General features: G+C 36.8%; 1 protein-coding gene across 1 annotated transcript in view; it reads right to left on the reverse strand.

Moving 5' to 3' along the window:
* The window catches only part of lrp1bb (low density lipoprotein receptor-related protein 1Bb), a 196447-nt gene that overhangs the window by 40458 nt on the left and 134870 nt on the right, over positions 1-21119 (reverse strand). The window contains exons 45-58 of the mRNA XM_060877188.1: positions 20667-20792; positions 18794-18922; positions 18433-18552; positions 16913-17026; positions 14711-14860; positions 13988-14110; positions 9809-9928; positions 9104-9232; positions 8892-9014; positions 6591-6731; positions 6064-6251; positions 3767-3950; positions 2985-3070; positions 749-871 (exon numbers count right to left, since the gene is read on the reverse strand). Of these exons, the coding sequence (XP_060733171.1) occupies positions 749-871; positions 2985-3070; positions 3767-3950; positions 6064-6251; positions 6591-6731; positions 8892-9014; positions 9104-9232; positions 9809-9928; positions 13988-14110; positions 14711-14860; positions 16913-17026; positions 18433-18552; positions 18794-18922; positions 20667-20792 (1856 nt within the window). The remainder of the gene's footprint in view (positions 1-748; positions 872-2984; positions 3071-3766; positions 3951-6063; positions 6252-6590; positions 6732-8891; positions 9015-9103; positions 9233-9808; positions 9929-13987; positions 14111-14710; positions 14861-16912; positions 17027-18432; positions 18553-18793; positions 18923-20666; positions 20793-21119) is intronic.

A 21119-nucleotide genomic window follows, 5' to 3' on the forward strand; every position in this document is an offset into this window, starting at 1 on the left:
ACTTTTACCGACTCCAGCAGCTTCACTGTAACAGGGAAAGATACAAGAACACTTTAAAGGTCTTAAAAGTAAACTGTTATGTCTTAGTCTTCCTTGTTCCTTGCTCTTGGTGGCTGTTTCTATCTATCTATCTATCTATCTATCTATCTATCAATCTATCAATCAATCAAGCTGCAAGCAGCTTGTTCTTCTAGACATGGAGTTTAATAGTTATCCATTACACCAAGAATCAACAAACTGCTATAGAATTGTTTCTTTGGCTTCTTCTTTTTTCCCCCTTACTCACCATCCTTCTTACTGTGGGAGGTCAAATCCCTGGCAAATGTTTTTACTATAGCTTTGTACATAATGACAATGTTCTCTGTGTATGTATTTTACACCCATTACCAGATTTACAGGTGTGTACAGTAACTGTGTGCAAAGTTTCTTTTACAGAATCCTGTTTCTTCAAGAGCACCAATAATTCTGACTGTATGACGTAGACAGTGGCCTGAGAGGCAAGTGGTTTTAGAGATAATGGCCCTGCTGAGTGCTGGTGATCATTTCTAAAAAGAGAACTTGCAATTATGTTGACACTGGGAAAGACAGGAAATTATCACCCTACAATATCATCAGAAATCCATTATGATTGAAAGAATGAATGTATGAACAAAAAAATAAATGATCACATTAAGATACATTTTTGATTGCTTTTTCAGTTAGCTACTTCTTCAAGAAAAAAAAGGATAGAGAAGCATATTAACCATACCTTAAGGTCACTTCCATTCAGCCGGATTCTGTTGATTCTTCGACCGCTGGGTCTACTTGATTCAACCCAGTAGATGAATTCTTTCCTGTAGTCAAAATCTAAGCTGATAATATTGTTGAGACCCTTTTAAAAAAAAAACAGAGAAAATGAATGTGTTATTTTCTCACAGCCAAAATAAATCTTACTGTTCAGCCAACAGACGATCGAAATGAAGCTTCACATCTTTTCTAATGCACAAAAGAGCAAGACGTGCAGACTTGTTCTGTTACTCAATTAGCTGGAGAGCTTAATTAGCCACTCCGTATGCACTTTTCCTTTAGTCTCACAGAGTGACTCTGGCAGGAATGTAGATGAGAAAAACGGCATGTATACATCCCTTTGATATCTAATCAGTGCATTGATTTTCGAACAGCAGGCTGTGCAATTGATGCCTGAGAAATGTGCTGAAGCAGGGTTCAGAGAGCCTTCCAACAGAATACCGAGCTACATCCGTTACTGTCAAGTCGGCGTCAGTGTCTTGTCAGTCAGGAAGAGCAGTTTGCTGTTCACCAGAACAGCCCTGCATACCTCAGCACGGGTGCTAAGATCAGGGGACGAGTGAAAGCAGACATGACACCTTTGTCAGATCACTAACATACAGAATGGTGAGAACACAAGAACTCAAACAAAAGAAAGTCTGAAGTACAGGAAGATTAATAATTCAACAGTAAGAAAGAAAAGATTTTAAAAGGGCAAGATATGAACGAAGGTACACACAGAGCCATAAAGTTTTTCATACTCTCAAATAACTGCTTATCAGTTCATTATCAAAGCCTTTTATCAACTTGAAGTAGAGAAAACCTAAAACTGCACAAGGAAATGAGGTCCACAGTGTTATAAGCCCCTTTTATATCCCATGTTTCAACAGTATAATACACTACATGTCCAATAGTGTTCAGGAATCCTGACCAATGACAGCCATATGTGATTTTTGAACAAACCATGTTTTCATGGACCGAGGCATTGTCATGCTGGAGTAAGTTTTAGTTCCAGTGAAGGGAAATGTACTGCTAGAGCATACAAAGACACTCAACATAACTGTGTGCTTCCAATATATGAATATAGGAAAAACTGATATATGCATGTGATTGTAAATTATTCATTAAAATAACTAATGTTGCCTATTCCCATGTTTTGTTTGCTTGAAAAAACAATGAAACTGTGATAGCTTTATGAGTGCATTAATATAAATTAGTAGAGAAAGGTTTAATGTTTATGATGATCATCCTTTACTAAAAAATGTCTACAGAAGAGGATGTTTGCGTTCTCGACAAAAAAACAAAAAAAAAATAAAATAAAATAAATCATCACGGCTGCTTCATGGTGTTCTCTATAGTGTTTAGTTTTCAGGCTATTATTTAAGTCTGACCTCAAGAGTGAACCACTTGACATGTTTAACAGTGATGTAACAGCATTTAGTAAACAGGAGACTTATGTGACAGCTGTGAGTTCAACCAGGTTACAGACACTCATGCAGCCATTCATTACAGTATATCAAAACAGTGATTAAGGTGACTGATAATGAGAGCCTTGGATGGATAGGGGTAATTCCTTATAAATGATCTCATGATATTCAACTGAAATGAATTCCATAGGTGCAATTTAAATAATAATTAAACGTAACAATTATTCCAGACTTAAATATGAATATGAATGAATACAATAAAACAATAATAAAAAAAAAGCATATTCACAATAGACTAAATAAAGAGTAAATAAAATCAACTCAAGCTGAACATAAAGCAAGCGTTAATAATAAATGAATATTAATTTGGAAAATGAAGTGGGAAAATAGGAAAGAAGATAATCCACAGTGTGCTACATGCCAAGGAGAGATTACTGTTTCTCCAGGCAGGCAGGCAATGGACACGCAATTTGTTTTCACTCTATTAATGTGAAGCTCCACAGAAAGTGCACTGTTTAATGACTTCAATTAGTCTTTTCAAAAGAGAGGGCCAACAACTGCTCGTGTGCTGTTATCACAATCACATCACCATGGTTCTTAATTGGGACTCTATTAAGCTTTTAACAGTTCACTTTCATGGATTGCTCTGTGAATAACCACAGAGATTTATAGTAACACATTCGGTGGGACAGATTAAAGCTGGCTTTGGATTTTTTTCAACCATTTGTGAAGAAAGGATTGTAGCAGTAAAGTAAATAAAGTGAGGGAACTGAAGGAGGCAGACATGTTTACCTGCTTCAGGAGAGTGTAATTAGAGCCATCAACACTTAATTTTCTGATTTCATGATGATCGGCAAGTATAAGAAACGGCTCTTCAGCTGAATAATAAAAAAAGAAAATAGAAAAATGTGAGTTCACAGTTCAGAGTTAATCAATGATCCCTGTTGCTGCTGTTGAATTCTTAAATCGAGCTGGTTGATTAAATTGGTTCATTTTCTAGCAGCACAGCTCTAACCTAATCTAAATTTAATGAATGAATTAATTAAGTAAATCTGATTGCAGGTCTATACAGTATTGTGCTCTTTATTGTTTCTATAGTAACACTTTTAGGTATAGTATTAAAGGTCTTGCATTACGTGAATGCTGCACATGTTTTATAGCTAATAATAAAATAATTTTTAAAAAGTGTTAAGAAGTTTTTTTATTTATCAAATAACACAATTATCATTGATATAGTGAAGCTTTCTTTAATTAAATATCTCTAGGTATAGTTTCAGGTTCAGCGCTTTATAATGGACAGTATATTTGTCATAACAGGAAAGTCTCCTTGATGTTTAACAACACATTATTCTGTGATTTTTTTAACTTATTAATTAACATCAAGTAACAGAAAAAATGCAGGTTAATCATTAATAAATTGTAATCATTAGAAAAGCGCTGTGGTATAAATATTTAAATCCTCTTGATTTTATCTATCTCAATTATTCCATTGCAAATAAAAATCTACAAACTACAACGCCAAACAATTTTTTCCAGCATAACCACATGATGTATGGAATAATAGATGTAATTACCGGAGAGAGACCTGCAGCTGTTAGGGTTGTGTTTTGAGGCTTCGTAACCGTCCACGCACAAACACTTGTAAGAACCGTAAGTGTTGATGCAGGTTTGACTGCAGGGGAGAGTGGTGGAGCATTCATCAATGTCAACACAGCTTTTCCCATCATTCTTCAGGTGAAATCCCGGCCAGCACTTACACTAGACACATGGACAAAAATGATGGAAAAGCAATTCAAATGGTTTGCACCTTTAAGCTATCGAATTCCAAAAGAAATGACTTACGATTGCTTCCCTGAAAGCACATAAAGTGTGCCATTATTGCACTACACCCAGCAAAAATTGCCAACAGTTATTTTCTTTGCAGAAGCAAAAAAAATGTAAATGTATTAGTGAGGCAGAATACTCTTAGAGACATTCCCAAGTAATATAGAAATAATAATGCAATGTTTAGTTATGGGGAAAATGTACAGTAATTCAGTAAACTTTTCTGAAATGCAAAAGGTTTTTTTATGAATGTGTTTTCAGATCAACCCATATATAGAATATGCATATATATATATATATATATATATATATATATATATATATATATATATATATGTGTGTGTGTGTGTGTGTGTGTGTGTTATTGGATACATTGAATACTACTGCAATTTTCATGGAAAGAAAATTATTTGAGCAACAGAGCAATAAATCTCTCCAGACTTTTGGCTGAGTCAGTTACTGTATTTCTCCTGATTCTCCTCCACTCGGTGCTCAGCTTATCGAGCTTAGTGCAGAGCCTTATATTTATACCTCCCTGGTTGAAGACAAAGGTCATCACCTACGTGTCCTCTGGCATTTGTTGTGTTTCAATAAAACCTTTATTGATCCTGAGAAGGAGATATTGGACAGAGTTTTGCCTTAGACCAATAGCTGGTCCACACTGACAGCTCTGATTGCTAAAGGTCATGTGGGGAGGACATTCGTGACTTTGGTATGAACCAGGCAGCCTTTTAGAATCTGTCAGTCAGCTAGATACATCTTTATTCTACAGGCAGGGAATCTAAAGTAGAGATGATTTTCAGATTAGCTCTTGAACTATATTTATGCAGAATAGATGAGTCATGACAAACATTAGCGAAATACTCACACAAGAGCACAAGAAATATTTATAAATGCAAAAAGAAGAATACATTGATGTATGTTCATTAAACATGTAATTAAGGTTATGTAAGCTTAAGCTCAGGGTGAAAAACAGAACCTCACACCAAAAAAGTAGATAAATGAATCCTCTACATATGAACACAAATGTACTGAGACAAAGCCAAAACCCATACAGTCTGTTTAAGCCAAAACTCTCTTTCTATTCAAATGTTCAGTCATCAGTGCCAGACCTGCTGCCGAAAGCAGTTATTCACAGTGATCATTCACAACTCGAGTTTATTATAAGGCAAAAAAAGTAAATATCATAAATGAGATAAGCTAACAAATAAATAAATGCACAACAGCCCATAGCTAGTGGACATGTCTCAACACATACAGTATCATATATCATCATATTTCATAAATCACAAATCAACCAACTAACCAACCAAACAAGCAAGCAAACCAACAACCAAAGAAGCAAACATACAAATGAAAAACGAACAAATGAATTGGCTGATGGAAAAAACTGGGAAAGAGAATGAGGCAGTTTGTCAATGGCTGAATGGTAGATTTTGACTGTCAGAACAAGGTGAGCTGTTTTTCATTCCATCATCATTTAGCTTTTTTTGTACCCTATTCTCTTGCTTTAGTATCTTTATATCACATATTTTCCATTTATTTTATTTTATTTTTTCCCCATTGCAGTCTGGCAAAACTATATTTCTTGTTATTATCGGAATTTCAAAAAAGAAGACGACGTATTGAAATGTCAATACTTTCTGATGCTCCATTGTGGCAGACAATTTACTACTCAAACATTCCCTGTAATTTTTCCTGTAATTTTGTAATAAAACTTCTGTAATCATATGAATGCTTTGTTATTTTACAAATGCCGATAGACTGTTTATAGCTGATTTTTAAATGAGAAAGAAGAAAAGAAAAACAGTTCTCTGTCAAAACACAGATTCACAGAGATTTTCTGCTAATACCCTACCTTTTAGTGACATCATCATATATATTACATACAGGAGATGTTCTACTTGTTTATCTAATACATGCTGGTTCAACAAACAATTCAGAATAATGCAATTTATTTTCCTTTTTTGTGCTTGTACTGTTTTGGTAAAACGAATGTCATGTCATCATGAAAGACATTTAACCACTGATGTAGCTGTTAACCAACCTTGTATCCAACCAGCAAGTCCTGGCAGTCTTGAGTACAGCCACTGACACGTCGATTGAGGCACTCATTAACATTGCAGTTTTTCTCATCTGAGCGGTCCCCGCAGTCATCTTTCTGGTCACAGAGACTCGTCTCTGATATACATCGTCCATTGGAGCACATAAAAAAGGAGCCGTTGCAAAGGCTCTCTGGAAGAATGGCAAGAAAAGAAATCTCTGAAACCCAAATGCTGTTTGAGTAAACAGAAATTGAACTAAATAATGTTTTCTACTTTGCCAAAAAAAGCAAAAACAGCAGAAAACCACGTTATTCTGCACGTATTGCAAGTGCCAATAAGCTCAAAGGCTTTCTACAGTTTTGAGGTGCATTCAGCGAAAAACATGCCATCCCTCAGGTCAGCCTCATTCTCTTCAAGCTCTGGCTTTAATGTACACTGTTCCCACTGCCATTTGTGTTCCCTTAGATATTCAGTAATGCCCATGTCCATCAGTCAAACACATTTTACCAGCACTCTGCAAGCTCTTTACCGGCTGCCAGGCATTTGAGATTGTGGGGGAGCTCGTCTGAGTGGTCTGGACAGTCTGGGTAACCATCACACTCCCACTGCGCACTGAGTAAGCAACGGCCATCAGCACAGCGGAACTCGTCTGGCCCACATGAGCGATACGCTGCAGGAGAGATTTCGCTGTTAGCCTGCTGACTCACATTTTCACCGCTGTTTAAATACTTTAGAAAAAAACAACATATCTGTTCTACTGTTAAACATAATGACTAATAACAAAATCTAGTAGAGTAAGTAAAGCTTAAAAAATATAGATGACTTTCTTGAAAATCCTTGCTGTGTCTGCATGTCTACATCTCTAAATTCTGCCTCTAATGATACGGGGACTGATGTACTTATGTAATGTGAAATATTACTTATTCCAAACAGAACAGAAATGGTGTTCCTCAGAATATAAGTAGTGCTATTAAGCATGCCATGCATTATTTTATAAGATCTGTCTTCATTTAAAAAAGACGACACAAATCTGCTTTCGACATACAGAATGACCTTTCATCAGAATGACCTCATGAAATACTTCAGAATAGCACAGATACGTGCCTTGGATTCTCTAAAACTCACAAACTAGAAAACGGATTATAAATGTGTATAAATGGATTAACTGTAGATGCTAAATATACTGAAAGCCTCCGGCAACTTTGTAAGCTGAAAAAACCTGCTTTTGCAGTCCAGTGATGCTTACACTGGTTCTGAGTCAGGACTGTTTTCACTCTAGGAAAATGTTCTACTCGTTTTTCTTATCATTATAACATTTAGCAGCTTTGAGTAATAGTAGCTGAGAGAGAAAATTGCACAGGATATGTGACTGATGCCATGGCCTGCAGTACAAACCCCAGTTTAACCAGCGAATCACTTGAAGAATATACTCTAGAAGAATTCATTTCGTTTCTTCTTTTGTTTTTAGTTTGCTTAATTTTTTTTCAGTAACGAGCTAAAAGCACACAACCCATAAATTCAGCTCAGAGCAGAATGTTTGGACCAAATGTTAAATTAACTTTTTAATTAATACACTAAAGGTTTTAGTGTTACTCTTGGCCTTTAAAACAGAATTTTTGATTTTTCCAATTAAAAGTGTGTTGGTTATTAATTTGGTGTGTCCATGTGTTTGATTTGGAATTTTTTTCCACAGAGAACTAAAGTAAAAGACCTATTTCTCTCCATGTCCAGTGTAAACATTGAAAGAAAGAAATTAACAATAATAAATAATAATTCTCTACAGTTTAATCCTTTGCAATAATAACTCAATGCCACGTCGCTCAAATCTGATTGCGCTTTCCTTTGATTCTTTGGTTGTGTAATTATATTTTGCTTCATCATTTTATGATAAATTCAGGTCAGTGAAAGACCAGGACCTGATAAACAAACAGAAGTTTTACCTTGATACCCTTTAGGGTGCTACAGTTCAGAAAGTTTCAGAAAACTACTGATTTACCTTTTTAGCATACTCTCCTACAGATTCTGTCATAAATTCATCTCAACTATATCCAAACAATCACAGAATTTAGATCACAGCACCACGAGTCCAACCAAACTTGTATTTTAGATATTTGACATTGTTCATCCATATGATATTCATCATATCTCAGAAAGGCTTTCACATACTTAAATCTAGTTTTGCATCTATTTCTAGCTACACACACTGATGTTTACAAATTAGATTTGAGTTCATTTGCGATTTGGGATAACTACTGAAAAACAGTAAGATGTGGAAATATCTCAGCAATGGCTTAGACATCATATTTATCTCCCTGGGAACAAGGGCTGATGGTGGCAATGGCTTTTGGGGTTCCTCTGTTGCTAAGGAGAGAGACTACAAAGTGCTTGGCCTCCTGAAACACTATATGTAGGTGAAGTGAAAAAAGTGACATGACATATGGCTAAGTATGGTGACCCATACTGAGAATTCATTCTCTGCATTTAACCCATCCAAAGTGCACACACCCAGCAGTGAACACACACACACACACACACACACCGTGAACACACACCCGGAGCAGTGGGCAGCCATTTATGCTGCGGCTCCCGGGGAGCAGCTGGGGGGTTTGGTGCCAGCCCGGGACTCGAACCCCCAACCTTAGGGTTAGGAGTCAAACTCTCAAACCATTAGGCCACGACTTCCCCCAAAATGTATGTATGTATGTATGTATGTATGTTTATTATTATTATTAGTAGTAGCAGTATTATTATTATTATTATTATTATTTTCATAACAGGCAGACTATTAATGACAGTTACACAATAAAGCCAAAGGAAAGTTACTACTCACCACATTCAACTGACTCATCTGATCCATCTCCACAATCGTTGTCATGATCGCACACAAAGCGTTTGGGAATGCAAGCTCTGTTAAGGCATCTGAAGGCATTCTCATCACATGTGTTATTAGGTGCTGCGAGCAGAAACCAGGTGATAGAATATAGTTGCAACAGATAACTACTGTAGACAATATATTATGCAAATAAATAAATAAATAAATACCACAGCCAGCAGCTGCCAGTTCATCACTGCCATCAGGACAATCCCTTTCTCCATCACAGAGCCAGCGCTTGGGCACACAAGCGTAAGACCCTGAACAACTGAACAATCCGGGGCCACATGTCACAGAGCCTGTGCACGAATGAATCATGTTAGTAAAGCTGTTGCCAAGAAGGTTCACATGCATCCCATTAGTGCTTGAACAAAAATCCTGAAATTAATAAAAAGTTATGAAATGTTTATTCATCCACTTAGAAAACCGTTCGCTCCTTTAATTGCGTTTTACGGGCTTTAGGCAGTTTTGTTAATATCTCTTTGATATTTCATGACAATCCAATTAAAATAATGTTTATTACTAACATGTAATAATATGATCGACATCACCAGATTTTCTAATACCAGATTAATCTAAGTGACTGCATCTCATTTTCACTACGTTTAGCAGATTTGTCCTATAGCTGGGATTTGAAACGATTCATCTGAACCAGGGGTTTACAATCTAATCCAGAAAGGCCCATATGGTGCAGGTTTTCATTTCACAGAAGCCACAAGTGAGTCTATTGAAACCTGAGATCAACTGATTAAACAGGTGGAATCAGGTGTGGCTCCGGTTTGATTGGAACGAAAACCTGCACAAACACCAGCCCTTTGCGGATAAGATTGGACACCACTGTGCAAGTACATACATATATGTGTTATACTGCATACCACAGATATCATCACTTTCATCCACTCCATCTCCACAGTCATCCTCTCCATCACACAGCCACTGCTTGGCTATACACTTGTTCTTGGAACAGGCAAATTGGTTCCAGAGACAGGAGGAATCTATCAACGACAAAAGTTCAGAAGCAGTGGATAAGAGACAAAAGAGACAACTGACACATTTAACTGTTCTTCTAACGTGTTTTTTCTGGTGTATCACAGACTTGTGAAACACACTTTCACAGACTTGAAATACATGAATGCACCACTGAGTAAATGAGAGAGTGCAGCTTTTTCATATTTACAGTGTTAGTAACGAGGAAGAACATCGAAGGCGGTATTGTGCTGGTAATAACATTATAAAAACACACTTTATTTTAATACTGAAAGCTCACAATCTCAATCCTTTTGCAGAACTCAGTCACAAATTGCACAAGAATTGCACAAGAAAAGGATTGAGAGAGCTTGAATATAAGCCACTTTAAAATTAGATACACAATAGAGAAGTGGACAATAAGAATTTATAATGGCTGAGTGCCTCAAAAACCTGATTTCTCCTGGTACATGAATGTTGTTTTATAGTTGATTCTGTCTTCGGCATGGCTTATATACTGTAAGAAGTGGCAATATGACAGTTGCAGACCTACCAGATTCCCTTCTGTAGAATGGAATTATGGGTCACAGCAAGGAAAAGTGGTCTGATATTCCCATGTTTCGATGCAATTCTCATTCACAATTCCCCAAGAAAGCACAGATTTCATCTATTATTTTTAGGTTCTGACAAGATCATAACTTAGGAATGAGAGCGTTCTCTCATTTGTACATGTAAGGGATGCAATTATTTATCATTTTAAGAGTTAATAAATTGCTTTGTAAACATCTAATTAAAAATTTCTAAAGGATTTATATACAGCAGCCAAGAGGTGTTTAGCAGGTAGGAACATTTACAGCTGCTGTTAAAGCAGTCCAGACGGCTTGTCATGAAGTAGGCTGAGAAAATGCCAAGAATATTCAAAGCTGTCAAGATGTCTCATTTTACAGTTTTGAAAAAAAAAAAAGAAAGAAAGAAATCCGAACAACCTTTGACTGCAAATGTGTAATAATATGAGGTGTTCGGTGAGGTTGAGGTCAGGGCTCTGGGAAGGCCACTTGAATTCTTCCACATCAACATGGGAAACCGTGTCTCAATGGAGCTTGCTATGTACACAGGACAGAGGTGGGTAGAGTATCCAAAATCTGTACTCAATTAAAAGTACAAGTACTTATGGAAAATTTACTGAAGTAAGAGTAAAAGTAACAATCTTAATAGTTACTTGAGTAAGAGTAAAAAAGTATCCGATGAAAAAACTACTCAAGTAGTTAGTTACTAGTTACTTCTCATCTGATTGATATGAAGCAAAAACCCTGATTTTCAAACTACTTGGAGAGCTTTCACACACCTCTCTCTTTATTCTGCTAATATAAAACACAGGTTGAAGTAAAGTAGCCTATCTAAGTCCTGTGATGGGCACATTACTGTACATAACCTAGAAAAATAGGCTTTTATATATGATAAAATATCATATATCATATATATGATACGTGATAAAATGTGATTAATGGTTTAATGATGTAAATGAATGATGTGCTGCGCTAACCTGCTCTTCCTTTTAAGATTAATTTACTTTATTCTTACATTTGTTACATTTTATAAATACATGTATTCTTTAGGTAGGGATAAAACAAAATATAATCCCGTTTTTATTTTGTATATGTTCTACACTTTAGTGAAAAAAAAAACGTAGTCAAAAAAAACTTAAGTGAGACGTCAGGATTTGCGTATAAATGCAAAACATCTTACAGCATGCAATTCAATTTATTTTGTGGAACATGGTTATGAAAATGCAGACGCTTATAATGAACGTTTGTTCATGAACGTGTTGTTTGTAGGGTTCACAGGATTGCACAAGAGCGTATATGAGGGAAAACATTCAGACAGTGTGTGAAATGTAGTATTACGTTAAGGTCAAAGTGCCCATAGTTACCAAATTACCATCAAATATGCATAATTTTGACACTTACTGTACCGCTACCTGTTTTTTTAGGTTGTATTCTTGTAGGAATTCTTGTAAGCTGTGATGTCTGTTTGTTTTGGTGCACACAGAATGCATCACATTATAAAGCTATTATTTTTTTACATCTTTGAGTGAAAATATAGAATTAATTTGAGGCCACGGGTGATCTGCCTTTGATAAAGCGCCTTTCTCTGCTTCAGCCATCATCTTCCAACTAAAGGCGCGCTAAACTTCAGCGGGAGATGCGCAGAATATTCTCGCGAAGCAGCCTCTCCAACGTCTCGCGAGACTTGTCATATAAACTAATTATTATTTATTAAATCTCATATTTATTAACATTTGAGTAACGGAGGAACTCCGCCGATTGTAGCAAAGTAAAAGTAAAGTTTTTCCACTAAAAATCTACTTGAGTAAGAGTAAAAGTACGCATCTTTAATTATACTCAAAAAGTACAAGTTACCCAAAAAAATGTACTCAAGTAAATGCAACGAAGTAAATGTAATTCGTTATTATCCACCTCTGACACAGGATCATTGATATGTTGGTTTATGTTTGGGTTCCCTAGTTTCAGTGATGGGAAATTGTAATGCTACAGCAAAGACACCCTATTTAACTATGTGTCTGAATCATTGTGCCAACAGCTTGAGCAAGACCTACATATGGGTGTGATGGTCAGGTGTCCATAAAATCTTTGCGATATGATGAGCCAGTGTGTTTTATTTCACTACATTTCACTACTACAAACATTTTCAGTGATTTAATTATGTGACCATTTGTGTATATCTGAGTGCCAATGAGTGGTTACCCTCTCACGGCATATTACAAGAGAGTACAAATGCTTTCCAGATTTCTTCTAAGGGTTTTAGTATGGACAAATGTCTGCAACATATTATTTCTTTGTAACATCTATTGATTATCTTACACTGGGTCATAGGGAACCTGGAGAATATATCAAGGAAATATCATGGACACTCTGGACAAGCACACACACTCAGACACCTGTTCACACTAGGGACCATTTAGACATGCTAGTCCACCTACATTGCATGTCTTTGATCTGGGGATGAAGCTGGAGTACCCCTGAAGCATGGGAGTATATAAAAACTCTGTGCACACAGGAATCAAACACTCAACCCCAGAGATGTGAGGCAAAGGTGCTATTGTACAGCCTTGTCCATTCCAACATAAGAAGAACACAATCTTGGGAACACAGCAATATAAAATGTTATTCTAGTGTGTGCTGAAGTGGTGATATGGCTCAGTACATAAAGGGTTAAAGGTTTGAACACCAGCATCTGAGAGAGGTAGCTGAGAGCTGGAAGGTGGAGGATTATTGCTGTCAAATTTCTAATTCAACTTTCCATTGTTTTGCCCTTGAGCAATATACTTGAACTGGGGTTCTGCTCCGTAGCTGACCTCACTCTGCTTCTTTAAGTGTCTAGAGATGCTGTTGGACAGCAAAATAGAGTACAGTTATTTCCTCAAAGTTACACTGCCTTAAATGAATTGTCGTTGCCTGACTTTGATGTGAACAGAAGTTCTAAATAAATAAATAAAGGTAATTGATGACTTCTTATATGAGAGTAGTGGCCAATGCATCTTCGTCAATCCTGACGTTCTACCCCTGGTTGGAGTCTCGTGGCCTGGTGGTCACGCTGCCAGGGATTGATCTGCGTGCTCAGTCAGTGACTCATGGGATTGTTGTGGATGGAGCCACCTGGAGACTGTCATGCCTTCTTTGAACCAATGTTGCATCAGTTAGCTGAATGGTCTGGTCTTCATCAGCAAACATTTGAAGATTTTGACAGGAAGGAATTAGTGTTGGGCACATGGAGAACTCAGAGTTTGCAGTGACCCATTAGTTCCCATTAATTGCACTATTATAAACTTTTGTGGAAATGACATTATTTACATTTACATTATTTACTGTCCAGTGTCACCCAAATGAGGACGGGTTCCTTCTGAGTCTGGTTCTTCTAAAGGTTTCTCACACTGTCTAATTTCTAAATATTCTGGGAAAACATGAAAGGTTTTGCAGTGAAATCTGTCAGTAGATGGACACACTCTCTCTCTCTCTACTCTCTCTGTCCACATTACAGGATTCTGGGAAGAAATATACCATGCTTACCACACTGGAACTCATCAGCTCCATCCTCACAGTCCTTCTGGCCATCACAGAGCCAGACGCTGGAGATGCAGTTCCCACTGGGGCAGGCGAAGTGGCCCTCATCACACTGGGGCCCACGGGATACTGGGATATCCCAACACAGAAAAGAAAATGTAGTATTGGTTATGAGAATGAGCCATAAACATTGGTTTCTTTGCCATATGGGATGTTCAGTGGTTGTTCTGGTCATTATCTCTCCCTTGGTAGATGCCTCACTGCAAAAACTTAATGAAACACCAGCTGTTTTTCATTTGCAGCCCAAAATAACTTACTATTAAACAATCCTGTATGGAGGTATATCTTATCCATATTAAAATAATGTTATTTATTGTATCACTATAGAAACTGATCAACTTTCATTTAGTCCTCTCTTCTACTTCTCCTTCTTATTTTAATGTGACTGGCACAACACTGAACCCACTGTCACATCATCTGTGTCTCGGTGAATCTAAAGAAAATACTAGGAAAGTGTTTCGGATCCTCCTGCCCTTGGTGAGCAGTGACAATTACCAGACATTATTCACCCCTTTAAGCACCTTTGGTGATTGCTGAAGCGTGACGAGAAAGACAGCGGCTTGTCTCTGCTTCATTACACTCCTCATAAACAGTGTTTTGACAAAATTAATTTGGTTTTAATAGAACCTGACTTACTCAAGCTGTAGAGCACAGAGAGGAAAGAATTACCCTGACAGTTCATCTCATCTGCATAATCCCCGCAGTCATTGGCTCCATCGCACAGCCAGGAAGGATGAATACACAAGGATGTGGAATTGCAACTGATGAAACCCTTTTCTGCGACCCCCATTTTGTAGAACTCTGAGCAATCGTTGCTGCCTGAGGAAGTAGTGCAATTTGGTAAGATTTTTTTTTTCTTACTAACCAATGGACCAACTTCTCTCTAAACACACAAAACAACCTAAAACAGTAACTTATACTGCTAATGTTACTGCTAGTAACAAGTTAGCAGAAAACATTTATAAACAACTAAAATGTAATTAGATATATCTAAAATCCCATTCCAGCAGGATATATTACAAATCACAACCTGCAAATTCTATTATGTCCCGCAAGTTTGTTCTTACCAAAGTAATTGAATGCTTATGGGTCAATGCATGTAGATACTAATCAGGTCTACCTGTTTGTTTAAAGATTTTGTTCCTGGAAAATGCAAGCCTGCCTGTTTGTTTCATTATTCACCATGATTTTTTTTAACACAGTGAACTATATCACAATAGAATTAAATCTCAGAGCCTGAGAGCTTTATCTAATTACCATGTACACTTCAGATCTGAAAACTTTGGGAAAAAAATCAAAACAAAACAAAAAAATAAAAAAACACATTTTAGCTGTAAGTTTAAAGCATTTACATTGCCACCGATCTAGGATGAATATAGCTGTTAAAAAAGAAAAAGTAAAGAACATGAACAGATACTCAGAACAGATAATCCCACCCACATGCAGATGCTGTATTGTGTATATGCTCTACTTCAGCTCGCTTAAAATGTCTCCGTAAAATAAAGGAAAATTAATTTTTTTCATACTTATTTTTGGTTTGATTTTTTATTCATATAGCCTTTGACAAAAGAAGAACACATCGAAGTCATTCTCATGGAAGGGGTCGCAAGGCTGTGATGGGCTTAAAAAAAAGAAAAAAATCACACACAGAACATCACACAACTGGGAGCCAAAGTTGGGAGAGATGACTTCGTGTGTTCTTACAAAGAGATAGTAATTATTTTGAGGATGTTTTGTAAATAAAATTACGTTTGACTAAAAAGTGTTAATTTCCCCTATGTACAGAGACTTTTGGGACACTCTACATATTCAAATCTGTTTAATTTACTTCACTCAGAAAGCTGTTGGAATCCCAGGATAGTTTAATATTCTACATAAAACAAATTATTTTAGTTTTAATAATAATTAATTATTATCCTATTTTTTCCATTGTATTACGTAATACATTATGTATGTATTATATACACTGATCAGCCATACCATTATATCCAGCTGAAATTGTGTAGGTCCACTTTGTTTCACCAGAATAGCTCTGAGCAACTTTTAAGACATGGACTCTACAAGACCGCTGAATGTGTGCTGTGGCACCAAGACCTAAGCAGCAGAACCTTTAAGTTCTATATGTTGTGAGATGTTGCCTTTGTGTATCAACCTTGTTTGTCCACCACACGTATGCTTGATCAGATTGAGAGCAGGGGAATTTAGAGGGCAAGACAACACCTTGAACTCATGTTTGTTAAATCATTCTTGAACATTGTTTGCAGTGTGGAAATGTCTGCTGAAAGAGTCCAATGCCATTAGTGAACACTGTTGCCATGAAGGGGTGTACTTGGATTGCAGCAATGTTTAGGTAGGTGGTATGTGTTAAAATAACATCTGCATGAATGCCAGGAGCCAAGGTTTTCAGCAGAACATTTCCACTGCCACAGAGCATCACACTGTCTCATCCTGCTTTCTTTCTGTGCATCACGGTGTTATCTCTTCCCCAGGAAAGTGACACACACAACCAGACATACGCCAAGGTCCAGTTTGTTTAGCCATCACAATGTTAAAGACAGACAACACATGAACTTCAAGACCACTATCAACCTCCACCCCTTGACAGGTGCTATATTAATGATATCGTCAATGTTGTTCACTTGTCACTGGCTTTAATGTTATAGCTGATAAGTGCAGGTATGAATTATGATGTAGCTCTGATCCTAGGGTTACTGTTTTTTTTTTTAAGGTGTTAAATACTTTTATTTCTCAAGAAATTTTGTTGTTTCTCATGAATGCATTGTGTTTGAAGTGAAATGATAGAGTAAATCTTTTATTAACAAAGAATGAGAATGATATGCAGACACAGTTCTTTGAGAACTATTTTCTTACTGCAGTTCTTTTCATCAGATGCATCGGCACAGTCGATGACCTGGTTGCACCAAGAGGATATTGGTATGCAAGTTCCATCTTGGCATGATGACTCAGAGGCAGAGCATGTGAAATCTGGAATAGAAAAGTTTCACTTATACAGAGAAGACTCGTTATTTCAAGAATCAAACTAAATGCAAAGACCTGCGATTACACTGGAGTATATGTGAGGTTACAGCGTCGATATGCAATAACTGAGGCAGGTTTTCCATTATACCAAGTACAACAAGAACATAGAACATCTGCACAGCGTGGAAGAGCGAGATAATATTACTGTTATTTTTTTTTACGCATAATACAAACGATGTACAAAGAATTCATAAACTATTACACTAAGAACCGACTAGATATTTTATTTCTTTTTCACCTTAAAACTTGCTATTTGGCAAATAATATGTGAAAATCGCCTTTTACACAATTTAAATGAGTTCGAGTTACTGTATGTAAATTAGTAAAAAAAAAAAAATATTTAGTAATATACAAATCTATAAAAAATTAGAAACTATACTGTCATCATCTGCAATAAACTGCCAGTGGTAACATGACATCAATGATGGTTTTAATGTTTAAACTATGAAGCTCATTGCCTGTATTTTTTGACAACAGAATACACTAGAGGCAATAAAAGAGAATAGAGCTTTTTAATAAAGGAATGTTGCCCGGAATGTTGAGGAAAGTGAAAAGTTGACCAAACAAGCCTGATGCAAACTACTGCATAAACGCTACCTACGCTATTGTAACATCTAAAGAGACTAAAGATGACCTGGAGCGATCTATAACAATGGTGTCAACCTGTACCATAAACCACACACTAAACTGAGAAGGGTTTATCAACAAAATGTTCTGTACAGTGATGAAACCAAATTAGTGCTCTTCAGCCATGCCAGTGCAATTAAGATTTTTTTTTCCAATACACATTTAAAATCAATCTTGTAAGGTAAAGAACATCATAATAAAGAAAGCTGAAGTTTTCGTAATGTTGAGGAAATGCACTACTTCCTCTGCTATTAGAGGAATGTTTTTAATGAATCACAAAAGCAGGAGATTACCAGGGTATTTCAGAGCAAAATGTGCTCAGTGTCAGCAAATTAGGTACCGGTCAAATATCACAGGTCCTATAAGAGGACAATGACCTTAGCAAACACACATCCAAAAGCACAAAGGGATGAAGGAAAAGGAAAAGGGACAGTGCAAAAAATTGATTCCTGCTCTCAATCCAATTTAAACCCTTTGCAAAGAACTGAAATCTTCTGCCAGTAAAAGAAATCCTCCAAATCTTGAAGAGTTAGGATATATTGGAGTGGAAAGAAAAGTGAAGAATTTTATTTTTTTTTTTACATCTGTGAAAAGATATGTTCATGTTGTATAACATAACACATTGTGGTCAAAAGCTCTCAAGTTTCCAATTTATACTGAAGATGCGTGCCATTAACTATAACCATGAACTGTACTAATGAGCATTATTTGAAGCTTATACTCACTATTACAAAAAGCTTCATCTGAGTTGTCTCCACAGTCATCAATTCCATCACAAAAGTGATCATTTGCCACACAGCGCCTGTTGTAGCAAGGTCTGTAGCCCTTTCTGCAGCTCCTGTTATCTAGCAGTGTGATGAGAAATAGCAAAGGGAATCTTTTACACTGTGAAAACCCGACCTTCACACACAGTCCATTATTTTCTTCTTCCTTTTTATTTTTTATTTTTTATTTTGAACATTTATTTGTTGCCCTCGATGCAGGCTTCGAAATCTCATGCTCACTTTATTAAGTGCTGTGGAGGTTGAAGTTTACTCAGTTTGTGATGTGGAAGCTCACCGACACCAAAGAGACAGAATCACTCACCACAGTATTGCATTTTCTCATCCGACTTGTCTTTGCAGTGAGCGATTCCATCGCAGGTAAGCTGGTAATCAATGCACTCGCCGTTTCCACACTCAAACTCTCTGTGGATGCTGCAAGAAGAATTTTCAGCTGTAGAAACAAGAAAGAAAATGTTGTCCAGTCAAGCATCTGCATCTTAGCTCTCATTAATCCAGGGTCATAAAATATTCAAATAAATGTAATAGGATCATAAAGAATGCAGTTCTTCCTCTATAAATAGGAGAAAGTGAAATTAAATCTCATTATAAATTACATGCCATGGAAAATATACACTCACCATCGACTTTAATAGGAACACCTGTACAACTGCTCATTTATGCTGTTCTCCAGTCAGCCAATCATGTGGCAGCAGCACAATGCATAAAATTATGCAGATACAGGTCACAAGCTTCAGTTAATGTTCACATCAATCATCTGAATCGGGAAAAAATGTGATCAATGTGACTTTAACTGTGGCATGGTTTTTGGTGCCAGATGGGCTGCTTTGAGTATTTCACAAACTGCTGATCTCTTGGGACTTTCACACACAGCAGTCTCTAGAGTTTGTATAGAATGGTGCAAAAAACAAAAAACATCCTGTGAGTAGAGAGAAACACCTTGCTGATGAAAGAGATCAGAGGTGAATGTACTGGACAGGACTGAGCTAGACAGGAAGTCTAAAGTAACTCAATAAGCACTCGTCACCACTATGGTGAGCAAATAACCATCTCAGAATGAACTAAACTAAACAAAAAACTGGGTGAGCTACAATACAATAGCAGAAGAGCATTCTGGTCAAGCCAAGGACAGGTCTTTGGAGCTATCATACAAACCGGAAAGGTGAAGGATTTTTTTAAATGTTCAACTGTCCAGTCTGTATGAGTTTGAGCCCATGATGTCTAAGCCCCAGAGTCCTAGTGCTGACTAGAATGGAACCTGGTGTGGTCTTCTGCTGTTGTAGCTCATCTACCTCGCATAGAAGTTTCCACACATAACTGCACTTGCTTAATATTTGTATTTTTTTTTTTTACCATTCAGAGTAAAATCTAGACACTGTTGAATATGAAAATCCCATAAGCCCATGTGGAACAAACAACCAGTCACAGAAATCACAATTCTTCCACATTCTGATGTTTGATTTTTGACCTGTGTCTGCATGATTTTATACATTGTGCTGCAGCCACATGATTGGCTGACTGGAGAACAGCATAAATAAAGAAGTATAAATGTATTACCCATTATGAGTGTAGTTTGGCCAAAAATGATCATTTATGTAAAGTGGAGTTTATAAAACATTTGGTTTCTTCATATTTACTTTAGCATTTAACCGAAGCTCTGACACTAATTATATATAATTATATACAATATACTGTAATTATAGTCTACAATAATTTTAGACAAAAGATTAACATCATTAACATTTAATTACACATTTAAATAATTTGATATGGGTGACACTGTATAGTGAGATTGTAAATAATTTTCTTTCTACATTATATAGTCAAGAGCAATTAAGTAACCAGGAGCTTTTGTGTAACTTATGAATATGAACATCAGCATAATTTCTCATGTCTTTTCTGTGGAGATATCGATTGATCAACAACTGGTCGAGGTATATGCAAACCAATATTTGTGTGTGTGTGAGTGTGTGTCTATGTGTCTGTGTGTTTGTATGAGATGTGTGTGTGTGGGGGGGTATATTTCCTTAACTGGCAACTAAGTAAATGTTCAACAACCTTAACAAAGGTAGACTTAAAACATAACATGGGCTGAAAGACAGAAATTGCTCTGCAGCTGCTGCTCTTGAGTGTTTTTGAAGAAAAATATACAAAAAAACAAGTTTATAACAACTTACACACACATCTGTTGTCATCTAGCAGGACTCGTTCTCCTCGGCAGCTGCAGTTTACTGTGCCGTCTGGAGTCAGGAGGCACAGATCACCACAACCGCCATTCAGCACCCTGCACGGGGACAACTCACCTGGTGAACGCACACACACACACACACACACACACACACGAGAGCACACACACACACACACACACACACAGCAATGCAAGTTCCATGACATTTATCGAGATAAGAGAATAAAACTAACCCTACTGTCTGGTCTGCTGCCAGGAAGCTTTAATATTTGAAGGTCTTTACATTCATTTTGCATTGATATTAATTACATCAAGAACAATATTCTGCTGCAAAACATTTCCGTCAAATAATCTCTATAGAGGTAATGCTATGCATGAAAAATTAACCAGTGGAACCGGTATCAACACAACACAAAAGAGAAACAAACAAAAAGAACGCACG

This window comes from Tachysurus vachellii, chromosome 8 (genome assembly GCF_030014155.1).
Source record: "Tachysurus vachellii isolate PV-2020 chromosome 8, HZAU_Pvac_v1, whole genome shotgun sequence".
Classification (NCBI taxonomy): Eukaryota; Metazoa; Chordata; class Actinopteri; order Siluriformes; family Bagridae; genus Tachysurus; species Tachysurus vachellii.